Genomic DNA, 15,971 nt, shown 5'->3' with positions numbered 1-15,971 from the left:
GCCCGTCCGGGGAGCGCGTGTGCCCGCCCGGGGAGCGCGTGTGCCCGCCCGGGGAGCGCGTGTGCCCGCCCGGGGAGCGCGTGTGCCCGCCCGGGGAGCGCGTGTGCCCGCCCGGGGAGCGCGTGTGCCCGCCCGGGGAGCGCGTGTGCCCGTCCGGGGAGCGCGTGCGCCCGCCCCGAGCGTCTCTGCCAACTGCAGCCTTTTATTACCAGAAATCCAGCTAATTTATCTGCTGTGTGCAGGATTCCTCCTCGTTCCTCAGCACACTGTCATGGCGGCTCTCCTGGCTGCGCTCTCTTCTTAGGTCACTGTTGGCACGCCGCACTCATCTCAGCTTCTCTCTTCTGCCAGAAACACTCCTTTATTGGGTACAATTTATAATACGCCGGGAGATGTTGGCACGTCGTGTGCTGCCTCGGTATCTGAGCACGGGTGGCCTGAAGATGTGCACAGATTCAGGATTTACTATGGGGGTGGAGTGATGTGCCGGTCTGGGTCATGTGACTCCTTCTTCTCTCCCCCCCCCCTTCCCAACCAGGGGCTTTATATTTTGAGCAGAGTCCTGGAAATGCTTCCTCTCTGGCTATCATACGTGCTGACAGGATCAAGATTGATGATTTATTTATTTTTTTAATTTAAAGAAGATTTTATTTTTTAAATGGATTTTTTTTTTTTTTTCCTTGATTTTAAATATTCTTTTTATTCAAATTGATTTTTTTTTTCTTTCGATTTTTAAATTAAATCCAGAAAAAATCAATAAAAATCAAGAAAATTTTAAATAAAAAGGAAAAAATTCAATTTAAAGGAAAAAATCCAATTAGATTTTTTTTCTTTTTTATTTACATTGGATTTTTTGATTTTTAAATTGGATTTTTTTTTTCTTGATTTTCAGTTGATTTTTTCTTTCGATTGTAAATCAAGAAAAAAATTCAATTGAAAACCAATGTAAAATCTAATTTAAATATAAAGGAAAAAATCTATTTAAAATCAAAAGAAAAAAATTATTTAAAATCATAAAAATCCAATTTAGTTTTTTTCTTTATTTAAATTGGATTTTCTATTTTTATTTTAAATGGATTTTTTTTTTAATTGAAAACTGAGTTCCAACCTGGGGGTGGGGACATTTGGTGTAGCTGTTTTTTTTTTAATGTAAGGACGCTTACCTGTCCAGGAAAATCCATGATATGTCGGCACCCAAAGCCGACCCCTCCATTGGCTCCGGGTGTAGGTGTGCCGGCATCCTTACTAAGGGAAACAGGAAGTGAACCTTTGCAGCGTCACAGCCTGTTTCCTACTGCGCATGCGCGAGTCACGTTGCCTTTTATAAATTGTTCCACTGTCTTCTGTGACCTGTGTGTCTCCTCTGCCCCCCCCCCCCCCTCATTGTGCTCCCTCCCCTCTCCTGCTGGCTGCTGCAAGGGATGTGTCACAATAGAGAACCAGGAAGGGGTTGGTAAATATATAATTTACCAGCTCCTTCATTTTCTGAATGGACAGAGTCATAGTCAGTGACATTGTAAAAAAATAAAATAAAATGATAAATAATACAATAAAAATACCAAAAAATAAAAACTACTGACACCAGTAGGTGAACTTCCAGGATCACACTTGTGACGGGGCTCTGGCATTCCACCACCTTGGGGAGGCCCCAAGATGGCAGGAAGGGGGCCCACTGCAAAACTTGTGAATGGGTCCTGCTGCGGGACTGTAATAAAGGGCCCCGCAACGAGAGTAAAGGGCCCCAGGATCAGTGTGAAGATCCCCAGGCTTGAAGGGAAGGCTGGGGGGCCCTTCATGGTTTCTTGCACCGGGGCCCTGAAGATTCTAGTTACGCCTCTGGGTGGGGAGGAGGAGGGGGCCACAAATGACAGGTTACCGCGGTGCCTCTTACATGGAAGTAGGAGCAGGTACCTGTTTGTTATGGCAGGTATCCACCCCTCCACCCCAAAGGTGGCAAATGTGGTACCAAAGGGGGGTGGAAGCAGTAAAGCGGCGCTTCTACTTTTGGTTGGAACTCCACTTTAAATTGTGTTTTTTATTTTACCACTTCCCGCAAAACCGACGTCCCTGTCCCTCTGCTCAGAGAAGTGGTTGTAGCGGGATGATCTGCAGCTGCAGATTGGATGCTGTACTTATCGGGGTCCAGACTGAAGAATTTGTGTTCTTATTTTTCAGAGGGATGAAAGTCATTGAGAATCGAGCGCTGAAAGATGAAGAGAAGATGGAACTGCAAGAGATCCAACTCAAGGAAGCCAAACACATAGCGGAGGAGGCAGACAGGAAGTATGAAGAGGTGAGGACCCCACTGTTTGGCGATGACCCGGTGAAAGAGTGTATCAATGTGCCCTACTGAAATATTATATTTCATAATACATTTCAGCTCCTGCCCACTTTCCAATGGAATGTGGCCCCTTGCAATTACATATTAACAAGTCAGACTAACACACCTCATTCATACATCCTTTGACACTTGGCAGTTGTATTTTACATATAGACGACAGACAACACCTAAACACAATTGACAATTGCTTACATTAACACATCAGACAGCTGAACACAGACGGAGCGGCTTTCCCACAAAACACAATTTTGACAGAGATGACACAAGGGCCTTTTCATGTATTGTTTCTGTGAGATATGTTCTATTGTTAAATTGACCCATGAATTGTAACTGGTTTAAACTGGGTTTTGCCGCCCAAATGTCCTTTTAAATGTGTGAGCCACCTTGAAATAAATTAGATGTGTCTACGCTATGCTTAAGTTGCTATGTGTCGTTGCATCTCCTGGCCAGCAGACGGAGAATTCACTACACAGGGGGAGTTAGGACTGAAGGGCCGTAAATCATCTTGTAATTGCCTCCTGACAAGATAGAGCTAACACCCGGTCTGCAGCCAGAACCGGGCCAGTTTGAGTGTTTCTGGTCACTAACATCTATACAACCGTCCAACATCTGTACGATGCCGAAAGGGCGGGCTTTAACCACTTGAAACTCCCCCCCCCCCCCCCGGCTTTTTATGACACTTTTATCTTTTTGATTACAATGTAGCAATCCGTATTTGATAAAAATTTCTTAGAACCCCAAATATATAATGTTGCTTTTATTTACAATAATATTTATAATAATAAAAAAATGATAAATATTTTTAATAGCATTATAATTTTATTAAATGTATTTTTATTATACAATTATTTTAATATAATAATTTATAATACAATTATACTTCTATTTTTATTATCAAATTTTATTATCATTTTTATTATAACATTTTTTTATATTATAATACAATTATAATACTTATTATGAATATTATTATTAGCTAGATGATGGAAGGTAGAGAGAGATATAGTGTAGATTTAAAGGGTCGCTGGTTCAAACACCAACCACGACACTACCTGCATGGAGTCTGCATGTTCTCCCTGTACCTGTGTGGGTTTCCTCCGGCTACTCCGGTTTCCTCCTACACTCCAAAGACATGCTGTGGGAGGTTAATTGGATCCTGTGTAAATTTGCCTTACTATGTGTATGTATGAATGGGAGTTTGGGACCTTAGATTGTAAGCTCCTTGAGGGCGGGGACTGATGTGACTGTACATCACACTGCAGAAATACACGTTGGTCAGTCCGCCAAAACATCTGCAGTTCTGTTCAGCTGCTCTTGTAATTTACACATCTGGTAGCACCACAACCAGCAGGGTCGACTTTCCCATTCAGCTGCTAGTGCCTGAAACATGTTATACAGACATTGCTATACAGTGCAAAGCCTCCAATCCTGGCTTATAGCAGTTATATAAAACCATTTTATAAAATGCAGCATTGCTCAGAATCTTGCTGTTTTTTTGCTGATCTCTGCTCTCATCTTGCAGGTGGCTCGTAAGCTGGTAATCATAGAGGGCGATCTGGAACGCACAGAGGAGAGGGCGGAGCTGGCAGAGGCGTGAGTATCCCAAATCCTCCAATCCCAGTGCATTGTTTGCCCCGATGTTACACAAGGCCTGAATAGAGGAGTGGGAGGAGCTGACTGCCCCCTGGTGGTGGCTGCTTGTAGATCAGGGCGGCCTCTCGACAAATCCTGATCTGAACATTGTAGATAAAAATCGTGCTTTATACAACTATTAAATTATTTCTTTATTTCCATATATATATAATTTTTTTAATTACTTGATTGTATATTTAATATTAAACTCAGTTATGTTGGGAGACTTGCCAGAAAGCTAATGGCACCGTGCAGGCTAAAGCCCTTATCCCACACATAATCTGGTTGAAAAGACATGTCTATCTAGTTCAACCAATAAACAGGGTGGAAGGGGGGGGGGGGGAGATTATACAATCCCATATACACAATCCTATACCCGGCAGGGGGTGGGGGAGATTATACAATCCTATACCCGGCGGGGGAGATTATACAATCCCATATACACAATCCTATACCCGGCGGGGGAGATTATACAATCCTATACCCGGCGGGGGAGATTATACAATCCCATATACACAATCCTATTAGTGATAGGCCAGTGGGAGTGGTCTCTGCATTGTATTGCTTTAGGCTGTTCAGCGCTTTTAGGGTTCTGACAGGCAAACTTTAATATCTGCGCCCCCCCCACACCCAAATGCACAGCTTCTCTCCTGAGATCTGTGACCGGCACTGTGGTGGTGGTGGGGCTCCATGTTATGACAGATCACATATGAAGTGGGTGGGTCCAGAAAATCCAGGGTGGGGGGGGGGGCACAGAGAGGGGTGATAGAATATAAGAAATAAGTTGTACAGTTTCATTACATGTTTCAGGCCTTGTGTGACTCCTCCACTTTGCATGACTTTTTGATTTTGATGGTTTTGTTTTTGCCCTTCCTGTCCCTCCTGTTCCTGTGGCTTTTCATCCCGTGTGTTGTGGCTGTGACCGCGCCCCACCCCCTTACCAAAACCCATCCCCCCCTCATCCGTGGGCTGCGACCGCTAACCCAGCCGGGCCCGCGAGCTGGAGGAGCAGATCCGATCATTGGACTCCAACCTCAAGTGTTTGAATGCGTCTGAAGAAAAGGTACTGAAATGGTCTCCTCCAGGCTGCTCCCTTCTCTCCTCCCCTCTGTCCTGTCCCCTCCCTCTCCCAGTGCTCGCTGTGGTCTGTCCCCTCCCTCTCCCAGTGCTCGCTGTGGTCTGTCCTCACTTTCTGCTCTGTCCCCTCCCTCTCCCAGTGCTCGCTGTGGTCTGTCCTCACTTCCTGCTCTGTCCCCTCCCTCTCCCAGTGCTCGCTGTGGTCTGTCCTCACTTCCTGCTCTGTCCCCTCCCTCTCCCAGTACTCGCTGTGGTCTGTCCTCCCCTCTATCCTGTCCCCTCCCTCTCCCAGTACTTGCTGTGGTCTGTCCCCCCTCTCCCAGTGCTCGCTGTGGTCTGTCCTCACTTCCTGCTCTGTCCCCTCCCTCTCCCAGTGCTCGCTGTGGTCTGTCCCCTCCCTCTCCCAGTGCTCGCTGTGGTCTGTCCTCACTTCCTGCTCTGTCCCCTCCCTCTCCCAGTACTCGCTGTGGGCTGTCCTCACTTCCTGCTCTGTCCCCTCCCTCTCCCAGTGCTCGCTGTGGGCTGTCCTCACTTCCTGCTCTGTCCCCTCCCTCTCCCAGTGCTCGCTGTGGGCTGTCCCCTCCCTCTCCCAGTGCTCGCTGTGGTCTGTCCTCACTTCCTGCTCTGTCCCCTCCCTCTCCCAGTACTCGCTGTGGGCTGTCCTCACTTCCTGCTCTGTCCCCTCCCTCTCCCAGTGCTCGCTGTGGGCTGTCCTCACTTCCTGCTCTGTCCCTCCCTCTCCCAGTGCTCGCTGCGGGCTGTCCTCACTTCTTGCTCTGTCCCCTCCCTCTCCCAGTGCTCGCTGTGGGCTGTCCTCACTTCCTGCTCTGTCCCCTCCCTCTCCCAGTGCTCGCTGTGGGCTGTCCTCACTTCCTGCTCTGTCCCCTCCCTCTCCCAGTGCTCGCTGTGGGCTGTCCTCACTTCCTGCTCTGTCCCCTCCCTCTCCCAGTGCTCGCTGCGGGCTGTCCTCACTTCTTGCTCTGTCCCCTCCCTCTCCCAGTGCTCGCTGTGGGCTGTCCTCACTTCCTGCTCTGTCCCCTCCCTCTCCCAGTGCTCGCTGTGGGCTGTCCTCATTTCCTGCTCTGTCCCCTCCCTCTCCCAGTACTTGCTGTGGTCTGTCCTCACTTCCTGCTCTGTCCCCTCCCTCTCCCAGTACTTGCTGTGGTCTGTCCTCACTTCCTGCTCTGTCCCCTCCCTCTCCCAGTACTTGCTGTGGGCTGTCCTCACTTCCTGCTCTGTCCCCTCCCTCTCCCATTACTTGCTGTGTGCTGTCCTCACTTCCTGCTCTGTCCCCTCCCTCTACCAGTGCTCGCTGCGGGCTGTCCTCACTTCTTGCTCTGTCCCCTCCCTCTCCCAGTGCTCGCTGTGGGCTGTCCTCACTTCCTTCTCTGTCCCCTCCCTCTCCCAGTGCTCGCTGTGGGCTGTCCTCACTTCCTGCTCTGTCCCCTCCCTCTCCCAGTACTTGCTGTGGGCTGTCCTCACTTCCTGCTCTGTCCCCTCCCTCTCCCATTACTTGCTGTGGGCTGTCCTCACTTCCTGCTCTGTCCCCTCCCTCTCCCAGTACTTGCTGTGGGCTGTCCTCACTTCCTGCTCTGTCCCCTCCCTCTCCCAGTACTTGCTGTGGTCTGTCCCCCCTCTCCCAGTGCTCGCTGTGGTCTGTCCTCACTTCCTGCTCTGTCACAACCTTTCGGACACTTCCCTTACAGCTCTGTAAACGCCACAAAGCAGAAGCGGCACTGCGTGTCCATTAAAGATACCAACATTATGAAATCAGAACAAGGGGGACAGTGCAGGCGGTGAGGGGGCGCTGAACTTTTCTTCTTTGTGATTTGTATCCTCTCATCTCTCCTTCTCTCCTCTCCATCTCTCCTCCTCTTCTTTTTTGCCCTCCGTCACTCCTCAGCAAATGTGCAGAGCTGGAGGAGGAGCTGAGGAATGTCACCAACAACCTGAAGTCCTTGGAGGCTCAGGCGGAGAAGGTAAGTGTTCCAGCCAAGGGGGTCTCCTGCATGAGGAAATACAAGAGGACGCCACCATCTAAGTGTAGATTTATTGAGAAAACGGTTAAGTAGCACTCACTGCATTAAAAGTGTCATACATCCCAAGGAGAATCATCTGTAGAGCAACCAGATACTGCAGGGGCTTGGGGTTGACTGGGTGCCGCAAGGGAGACTGGGGGGCAACTGAGCGCCGTAGGGGGACAACTGGGCTCTGCAGGGGGCCGGAAGGCGACTGGGTGCAGCCAGGGCAGGGGCCAGAAGGCTCCTGGGCTTGGCAGGGGGCCGGAAGGCGACTGGGTGCAGCCAGGGCGGGGAGCCAGAAGGCGACTGGGCGCTGCGGGATTCGGTAGGCGACTGGGTGCAGCCAGGGCGGGGGGCAAGAAGGTGACTGGGCTCGGCAGGGGGCAAGAAGGCGACTGGGTGCAGCCAGGGCGGGGGGCCAGAAGGCGACTGGGCTTGGCAGGGGGCGGGGGGCCAGAAGGCGACTGGGCGCTGCGGGATTCGGTAGGCGACTGGGTGCAGCCAGGGCGTGGGGCCAGAAGGCGACTGGGCTCGGCAGGGGGGCGGAAAGCGACTGGGTGCAGCCAGGGCGGGGGGCCGGAAGGCGACTGGGTGCAGCCAGGGCGGGGGGCCAGAAGGCGACAGGGCGCTGCGGGAGTCGGTAGGCGACTGGGTGCAGCCAGGGCGGGGGGCCAGAAGGCGACTGGGCTCGGCAGGGGGCCGGAAGGCGACTGGGTGCAGCCAGGGCGGGGGGCCGGAAGGCGACTGGGTGCAGCCAGGGCGGGGGGCCAGAAGGCGACTGGGCGCTGCGGGAGTCGGTAGGCGACTGGGCGCTGCCGGAGCCTGAAGGGGGGGGGGGGGCGACGGTACCACATGGGGCCATGCAGCAGGAGGGGGTGGGCTCTAACACAGGATGTGGGAGAGGGGAGAGGACAGTTGCGGATGACAGAGGCTCCTAAACTGACCACGGTGTCCGGGCCCAGCAGCCATGATCTACCGTGGTCAGTTTACAGAGGCGAGGGTAGAAACTGGTAGGATCAGCCAGGTTTTTTAGGTGACACGGGGCTAAATGATAACGCACTGTGCTGTATACCATGCTTTAAAGAAACAGGATCTTTATATATTTTTTGGGGGGGGGGGGGGGGGGCGGTAACAAACTTATTTGAGGAAAAGGTTAAAATACAAGTAGCACTGCATGGAAAAAGGAGAATCGGCTGTAGAACAGGCAGATACTGCAGTGTTTTCCTGGCTTGACAAAAGCGGCGGGCAGCTGCCCCGAAACGTGTAGTCACTTTTATTTTAACCCTTTCCTCATTAAATCTCCACTTGCGTGGTGGCGCCCTCTTGTGTTTGTCTAGGACCTGAATTCATAGGAGCAGCAACCACCTTTTCTGAGATTTAATCTGGTCACTACTGTTGGGATCGGTCAGCATGGTAGCTTTTTATTGGTTTAGTCCTGCCCAGTCATGGCTGCTTCTGGGGGCCATAAGGGCCCCGTTCACTCGTGCAGCTTCTAGCAGTGCATGGAAGATGGTAGACGGGTGATTTTTTTTTCAATTTTTTTATTTGTAGTCCTCATTTACACGGGCGTTATATAGCGCACCTCTGTGCAACGGCAGTGTTTGCACGCATAATAATGTCCTTTAGAAGGCAGCGGCTGCACCCAAATGGACAGCCATGCGAGCGCACACATGCTGTTGCTATAATCTGGCTTGCAGGGGGAGTGGCTGATTCATCACCTAATTGTCAAGCAGTGGCAGGGACTTCCTGGACTGAAATGGCTTCCTCTGTGAGAAGCTGCAGCAAGTCAGAGCCCCGCCTCATTTCCAGGCTGTAAGACGTCCTGGCCACGCCCACCCTCATTCATTGGATTTCTACGATGGAGAAGCATCACATGTGGGCGTTACCTATGCAAATGCACCCTGCCTAAGAACGCCCACTCCTCCAGACTGACAGCCGCCCATCAATACACTTAGATTTGCATCAGGACTGAGGGCTCTTCCTTTTTAATTCATTGGCTTTCAGTTCCTCCAATCGTGGAGGCTCAGCATCTCATGTGGGCGTTACCTATGCAAATACAGCCTGCCTAGGAACGCCCACTCCTCCAGACTGTTCCCCCACCCCCCCAACCATCAAGGCATTTTGATATTTGCATAACTCCTCCCACTGTATCAGGACTGAGGACTCTGGGCTTTCAATTCCTCTAATCATTGAGACTCAGCATCACATGTGGGCGTTACCTATGCAATTGCAAGCTGCCTAGGAACCCCCACTAGACCATCAAGGCGTTTTGATATTTGCTTAACTCCTCCCACTGCATTTGGACTTGGGGCTCTTCCTTTATCATTCATTGGGGGCGTTACCTATTCAAATACACCCTGCTTAGGAACACCCACTCCACACTGATGCCTACCCATTAATACATTGCGATATTTGCATAACTCCTCCCACGAGAAGCACAGAGACCCAGTGATAAAGTATGTAATAACCACGCAAAGGTTTTATTTTAAAATGTCATTATGTTGATTTTTGGTTTTTGGGGGGGGGGGGGGGGGGGCAGATTAAACTTTTTATCTTAAACTTGAAACTTTCTAAGGACTTGGTTATACATTATCAATGGTTTTTTTTTTTACAATCACAATGTGTTTGTTTACATCACTTCTTTCCTTTCCCCTCCCCCACAGTATTCTCAAAAGGAAGACAAATATGAGGAAGAAATTAAGATTTTGACAGACAAGCTAAAAGAGGTGAGTGTTGGAGAGTTGGATTTTAGCCTCCGTGTCCGTCCATTTCTCGGGGGTTGTCCGTCCATTTCTCGGGGGTTGTCCGTCCATTTCTCGGGGGTTGTCCGTCCATTTCTCGGGGGTTGTCCGTCCATTTCTCGGGGGTTGTCCGTCCATTTCTCGGGGGTTGTCCGTCCATTTCTCGGGGGTTGTCCGTCCATTTCTCGGGGGTTGTCCGTCCATTTCTCGGGGGTTGTCCGTCCATTTCTCGGGGGTTGTCCGTCCATTTCTCGGGGGTTGTCCGTCCCATTTCTCTGGGGTTGTCCATCCCATTTCTCTGGGGTTGTCTATCCATTTCTCTGGGGTTGTCTATCCATTTCTCTGGGGTTGTCTATCCATTTCTCTGGGGTTGTCTATCCATTTCTCTGGGGTTGTCTATCCATTTCTCTGGGGTTGTCTGTCCCATTTCTCTGGGGTTGTCTGTCCCATTTCTCTGGGGTTGTCTGTCCCATTTCTCTGGGGTTGTCTATCCATTTCTCTGGGGTTGTCTATCCATTTCTCTGGGGTTGTCTGTCCCATTTCTCTGGGGTTGTCTGTCCCATTTCTCTGGGGTTGTCTATCCATTTCTCTGGGGTTGTCTATCCATTTCTCTGGGGTTGTCTGTCCATTTCTCTGGGGTTGTCTGTCCATTTCTCTGGGGTTGTCTGTCCATTTCTCTGGGGTTGTCTGTCCATTTCTCTGGGGTTGTCTGTCCATTTCTCTGGGGTTGTCTGTCCATTTCTCTGGGGTTGTCTGTCCATTTCTCTGGGGTTGTCTGTCCATTTCTCTGGGGTTGTCTGTCCATTTCTCTGGGGTTGTCAGTCCATTTCTCTGGGGTTGTCTGTCCATTTCTCTGGGGTTGTCTGTCCATTTCTCTGGGGTTGTCAGTCCATTTCTCTGGGGTTGTCAGTCCATTTCTCTGGGGTTGTCAGTCCATTTCTCTGGGGTTGTCAGTCCATTTCTCTGGGGTTGTCAGTCCATTTCTCTGGGGTTGTCAGTCCATTTCTCTGGGGTTGTCAGTCCATTTCTCTGGGGTTGTCAGTCCATTTCTCTGGGGTTGTCAGTCCATTTCTCTGGGGTTGTCAGTCCATTTCTCTGGGGTTGTCAGTCCATTTCTCTGGGGTTGTCAGTCCATTTCTCTGGGGTTGTCAGTCCATTTCTCTGGGGTTGTCAGTCCATTTCTCTGGGGTTGTCAGTCCATTTCTCTGGGGTTGTCAGTCCATTTCTCTGGGGTTGTCAGTCCATTTCTCTGGGGTTGTCAGTCCATTTCTCTGGGGTTGTCAGTCCATTTCTCTGGGGTTGTCAGTCCATTTCTCTGGGGTTGTCAGTCCATTTCTCTGGGGTTGTCAGTCCATTTCTCTGGGGTTGTCAGTCCATTTCTCTGGGGTTGTCAGTCCATTTCTCTGGGGTTGTCAGTCCATTTCTCTGGGGTTGTCAGTCCATTTCTCTGGGGTTGTCAGTCCATTTCTCTGGGGTTGTCAGTCCATTTCTCTGGGGTTGTCAGTCCATTTCTCTGGGGTTGTCAGTCCATTTCTCTGGGGTTGTCAGTCCATTTCTCTGGGGTTGTCAGTCCATTTCTCTGGGGTTGTCAGTCCATTTCTCTGGGGTTGTCAGTCCATTTCTCTGGGGTTGTCAGTCCATTTCTCTGGGGTTGTCAGTCCATTTCTCTGGGGTTGTCAGTCCATTTCTCTGGGGTTGTCAGTCCATTTCTCTGGGGTTGTCAGTCCATTTCTCTGGGGTTGTCAGTCCATTTCTCTGGGGTTGTCAGTCCATTTCTCTGGGGTTGTCTGTCCATTTCTCTGGGGTTGTCTGTCCATTTCTCTGGGGTTGTCTGTCCATTTCTCTGGGGTTGTCAGTCCATTCCTCATCTATGGTCGGTTCTCAGACCGACCATAGATGAGGGTAAATACAGCTGTGCCGGAGGCCACAGTTACCGGCGGCTAACGGAAAACTCGTGATCGCCATTTGCAATTGGGAGCTTTCCGATCACGGCTATCACATGATCCTAAGCCCCACCTCCCGGCATCCTAAAGCTCATAATGGGCCGGGAGGCTCTGGCTCCAAGGGGGTTAACTATGGGTTGAAGGAGGGAAAATCGCTCGCTTTCAACAGTCGGTGTTGACGGGGGAATCCCTCCCGCTGCACTATTCTATTCTGGCGGCTATAGCTGTGTGGATCAATCGATCAATCAACTTCAGTACAACCAGCCTGCCCATAGATGGATGGAAATGTGTCCGGTCCCTGCTGAATTTTGCTCGGTCCCTGGCTGGCCTTACCCCTGTACAGGTCTCGCCCAGGGTTGGGGATGAAGGTTCTGTGTGCGGCCAGTGACCAGCCCTCCCTTACAATGCTGTGTGTGTGAGGGTGTGGTGGACTGGCTGAGATAGAAGAGAGCCAACCAAAATAAACAATCGTCCGAAAACAGCGCGGCAGATGTTACAGCTTAGCGGGAAGCAGGAAAAAAAATGAAAACCTGTACTGCCTTTTTAAGCTGGATAGAGATAAATAAGCTTTTATAGTTGGGCATCATGGGAAATTTAGTTCCAAAACATCTGAGGCAGGGGTCTCAAACTGGTGGCCCCCCCAGCTGTTGCAGAACTACAATTCCCATGAGGCATTGCAAGGCTGACTGTTACAAGCATGACTCCCATAGGCAGAGGCGTGATGGGACTTGTAGTTCCGCAACAGCTGGAGGGCCGCCAGTTTGAGACCCCCCCCCCCCCCACTCCCCTTTCCTCAGAGGCCATTGGCTACATATATTAATCACAGCCAGTGAGGAGGTGGGGGCAGGGCTGAGCTGCACTCTGCTATGGGGGCAAACATGCTTGCTCCCGAGTTCATTTACACACAAAGGGGAGGGGCTTGGAATGCTGGTGGGGGACCTGAGAGAAGGCGGGGGGCAGGGCTGAGGCGCACTCTTGTGTATAAATGGGACTCAGGAGCAAGCACACATTTGCCCCCATAGCAAAGGGGAGGGGCCTGGAATGCCGGTGAGGGACCTGAGAGGAGAAGACGGGGGGGCAGGGCTGAGCCGCACTCTGTGTATAAATGGACTCAGGAGCAAGCAGGCGTTTGCCCCCATAAGAAAGGGGAGGGGCCTGGAATGCCGGTGGGGGACCTGAGAGGAGAAGGCAGGGGGCAGGGCTGATCTGCACTCTGCTATGGGGGCAAACGTGCTTGCTCCCGAGTCCATTTACACACAAAGGGGAGGGGCCTGGAATGCTGGTGGGGGACCTGAGAGGAGAAGGCGGGGGGTAGGGCTGAGCCGCACTCTGCTATGGGGGCAGACGTGCTTGCTCCCGAGTCCATTTACACACAAAGGGGAGGGGCCTGGAATGCCGGTGGAGGACCTGAGAGGAGAAGGCGGGGGGCAGGACTGAGTCGCACTCTTGTGTATAAATGGCCTCAGGAGCAAGCGCACGTTTTCCCCCATAGCAAAGGGGAGGGGCCTGGAATGCCGGTGGGGAACCTGAGAAGGATTGGAGCTACTCTGTGCCAAACCATTACACAGAGCAGGTAAGTCAAAAAAGAGTGCCTTTAGAATCACCTAGAAATTGATGTTCTGTAGGTTTGGAATCGGACAGGAAGATCTAGGTGGGGGTATCAGGAAGATCTAGGTTGGGGCATTGGGAAGATCTAGGTTGGGGCATTGGGAAGATCTAGGTTGGGGCATTGGGAAGATCTAGGTTGGGGCATTGGGAAGATGTAGGTTGGGGCATTGGGAAGATCTAGGTTGGGGCATTGGGAAGATGTAGGTTGGGGCATTGGGAAGATCTAGGTTGGGGTATCAGGAAGATCTAGGTTGGGGTATCAGGAAGATCTAGGTTGGGGTATCAGGAAGATCTAGGTTGGGGTATCAGGAAGATCTAGGTTGGGGTATCGGGAAGATCTAGGTTGGGGTATCGGGAAGATCTAGGTTGGGGTATCGGGAAGATCTAGGTTGGGGTATCAGGAAGATCTAGGTGGGGGGTATCGGGAAGATCTAGGTGGGGGGTATCGGGAAGATCTAGGTGGGGGGTATCGGGAAGATCTAGGTGGGGGGTATCGGGAAGATCTAGGCGGGGGTATCGGGTTCAGTATCTGGGATGAGGCGAGAGCCCTGATCTACTGTGGCTCTAGGCCAGTGATGGTTAAACCTTGACACCCTATATCAGGGATCTCAAACTGGCGTTCCCCCAGCTGTTGCAGAACTACAAGTCCCATCACTCCTCTACCTTTGGAAGTCATGCTTGTAACAGTCAGCCTTGCAGTGCCTCATGGGAATTGTAGTTCTGCAACAGCTGGAGGACTACCAGTTTGGGACCCCTGCCTCAGATGTTTTTGAACTACATTTCCCATGATGCCCAACTACACTGCAGAGTGCATGAGCATCATGGGAAATATAGTTCCAAAACATCTGGGGTGCCAAGGTTCCCCATCATTGCTCTAGGCCAGGGATATGCAAACTGTGGCCCTTCAGCTGTTGCAAAACTTCCAAGTCCCATCATGCCTCTGCTTTTGGGTGTCATGCTTGTGCCTCATGGGTCTTGTAGTTCTGCATATATGTGTGTGTAGAATTTTTTTTTTTGTTTGCTAGTTTTTATTTACCAATGTGAAACAATTTAATGTTTTCATTTCCCGGCAGGCCGAGACCAGAGCAGAATTTGCTGAGCGGTCAGTCGCCAAACTCGAGAAAACCATTGACGATTTGGAAGGTAAGCCCCCCGAAATATTTGCCCCTCCAACGTTGTCCTTTGTAACCCTTGTAGGATATTGCAGCTAACGGGACAGAATGGCTCCCATGCCAGCCAAACGCTTTGTGAATTTTCCGGCTACAGTTTGGCGCGGTCATGGAAAAAAGAGCGCAGCCAAGAATCCTGCAATAAAGGGGATATTCATAGCGTGTTTTATTACCCATGTTGGGAGTCTGGTGTGTCTTGTTTGTTTTTTTTCCTTTTTAGGCCGAGGTCGGACATTTTTCTCAGGGCAGCGCCTTGTATTCACCCCTCTCATTCCCCTTCTCTCATTCCCTTCCCCCCCTCAGATGAGCTATACGCCCAGAAGCTGAAGTACAAAGCAATTAGTGAGGAGCTGGACCACGCCCTCAATGATATGACTTCCATGTAAATACCGTGTGTGCTTGCCGAGGGCGGGGGCAGCTGGACCGCGTTCAGGCGCGGCCGCCGTACTAACCTCGCCGTGTGTTCGCTGGCTACCCAGCCTGCTTCATTTCACAGCTTGCTGAGTGCCAAGGTGGGGCAAAGCTTGTGTGATCTCATCTGTCTGCCCCCCCCTCCCCCGTGTTTTACAAGCACTAATAGTGTGACACGTGTGGCTTTTTTATTTTATTTGCCCCTCCCTCAGCTTACCGCATGTTCCCCTTCCAGTTCCTCAACTTCGCTTCTTTACCGATCGCTTTCTTCTTTTTCACGTAGATGAATGCAGCTCATCCCTCCGACAAGCCATCTGCTTCTGGACTTCTTCCTCCTCCTCCTCCTCCTCCTCCTCCCGCTCTCTCTGTCCGTCTCATTCACTCCTCCATTCTATGATGAGATTGTACAAACTGTTTATAGGAAAAGAACTTTCTTTTATAAACGATGGAGTGACTGCGTGTCTTTGTCCAGGTGTCAGTCGTTATTGGAAGGTGAAGCGTTTCTTTGTCCATGGCGCAGTCTGTGTGTGTGCATATATATGTGTGTGTGTGTGCATATGTATGTATGTGTGTGTGCATATGTATGTGTGTGTGTGTGTGCATATGTATGTATGTGTGTGTGTGTGTGTGCATATGTGTGTGTGTGCATGTGTCTGTCTGTGTGTGTGCATATGTATGTGTGTGTGGTGTGGTTTTGTATCGCTGCCATCCCTGCGCTCAGCTGTTGTACAGGTTTTACTTTAAGGGCCGGTAAAACATAAATTGTAATGAAGATCACTGCAACCTGCTTATTCTTTACCACTTCTGCCTCGGAAGGTTTTACTCCTCCCCCTCCTCCCCCTCCCCCTCCTCCTCCTCCTCCCCCTCCCCCTCCACCCCCCCCTCCCCCTCCTCCTCCACCCCTCCACCTCTCTCCCCCCCTCCTCCACCTCTCTCCCCCCTCCTCCTCCACCTCTCTCCCCCCCCTCCTCCTCCACCTCTCTCCCCCCCCCTCCTCCTCCACCTCTCTCCCCCCCCCCCTCCTCCTC

At 51.1% G+C, this 15,971-nt stretch overlaps 1 protein-coding gene across 6 annotated transcripts in view; it reads left to right on the top strand.

Moving 5' to 3' along the window:
• The window catches only part of LOC309569695 (uncharacterized protein), a 47,359-nt gene that overhangs the window by 12,234 nt on the left and 19,154 nt on the right, over nucleotides 1-15,971 (top strand). For 2 of the 6 annotated variants that reach the window (XM_082275652.1, XM_082275654.1), the window contains exons 3-7: nucleotides 2,176-2,293; nucleotides 3,864-3,934; nucleotides 4,961-5,036; nucleotides 9,735-9,797; nucleotides 14,437-14,506. In XM_082275652.1, the coding sequence (XP_082131778.1) occupies nucleotides 2,176-2,293; nucleotides 3,864-3,934; nucleotides 4,961-5,036; nucleotides 9,735-9,797; nucleotides 14,437-14,506 (398 nt within the window). Of the gene's footprint in view, nucleotides 1-2,175; nucleotides 2,294-3,863; nucleotides 3,935-4,960; nucleotides 5,037-6,953; nucleotides 7,030-9,734; nucleotides 9,798-14,436; nucleotides 14,507-14,835; nucleotides 14,915-15,226; nucleotides 15,295-15,971 lie in introns of those variants that run through there. The other 4 variants (XM_082275653.1, XM_082275651.1, XM_082275650.1 and 1 more) reach the window with 4 other exon arrangements.

The sequence above is a fragment of the Pelophylax lessonae genome, assembly GCF_965119305.1.
Source record: "Pelophylax lessonae genome assembly, chromosome: 13".
NCBI lineage: Eukaryota > Metazoa > Chordata > Amphibia > Anura > Ranidae > Pelophylax > Pelophylax lessonae.
Note: the sequence above shows the minus strand (reverse complement) of the source record. Positions and strands in the feature narration are given on the sequence as shown.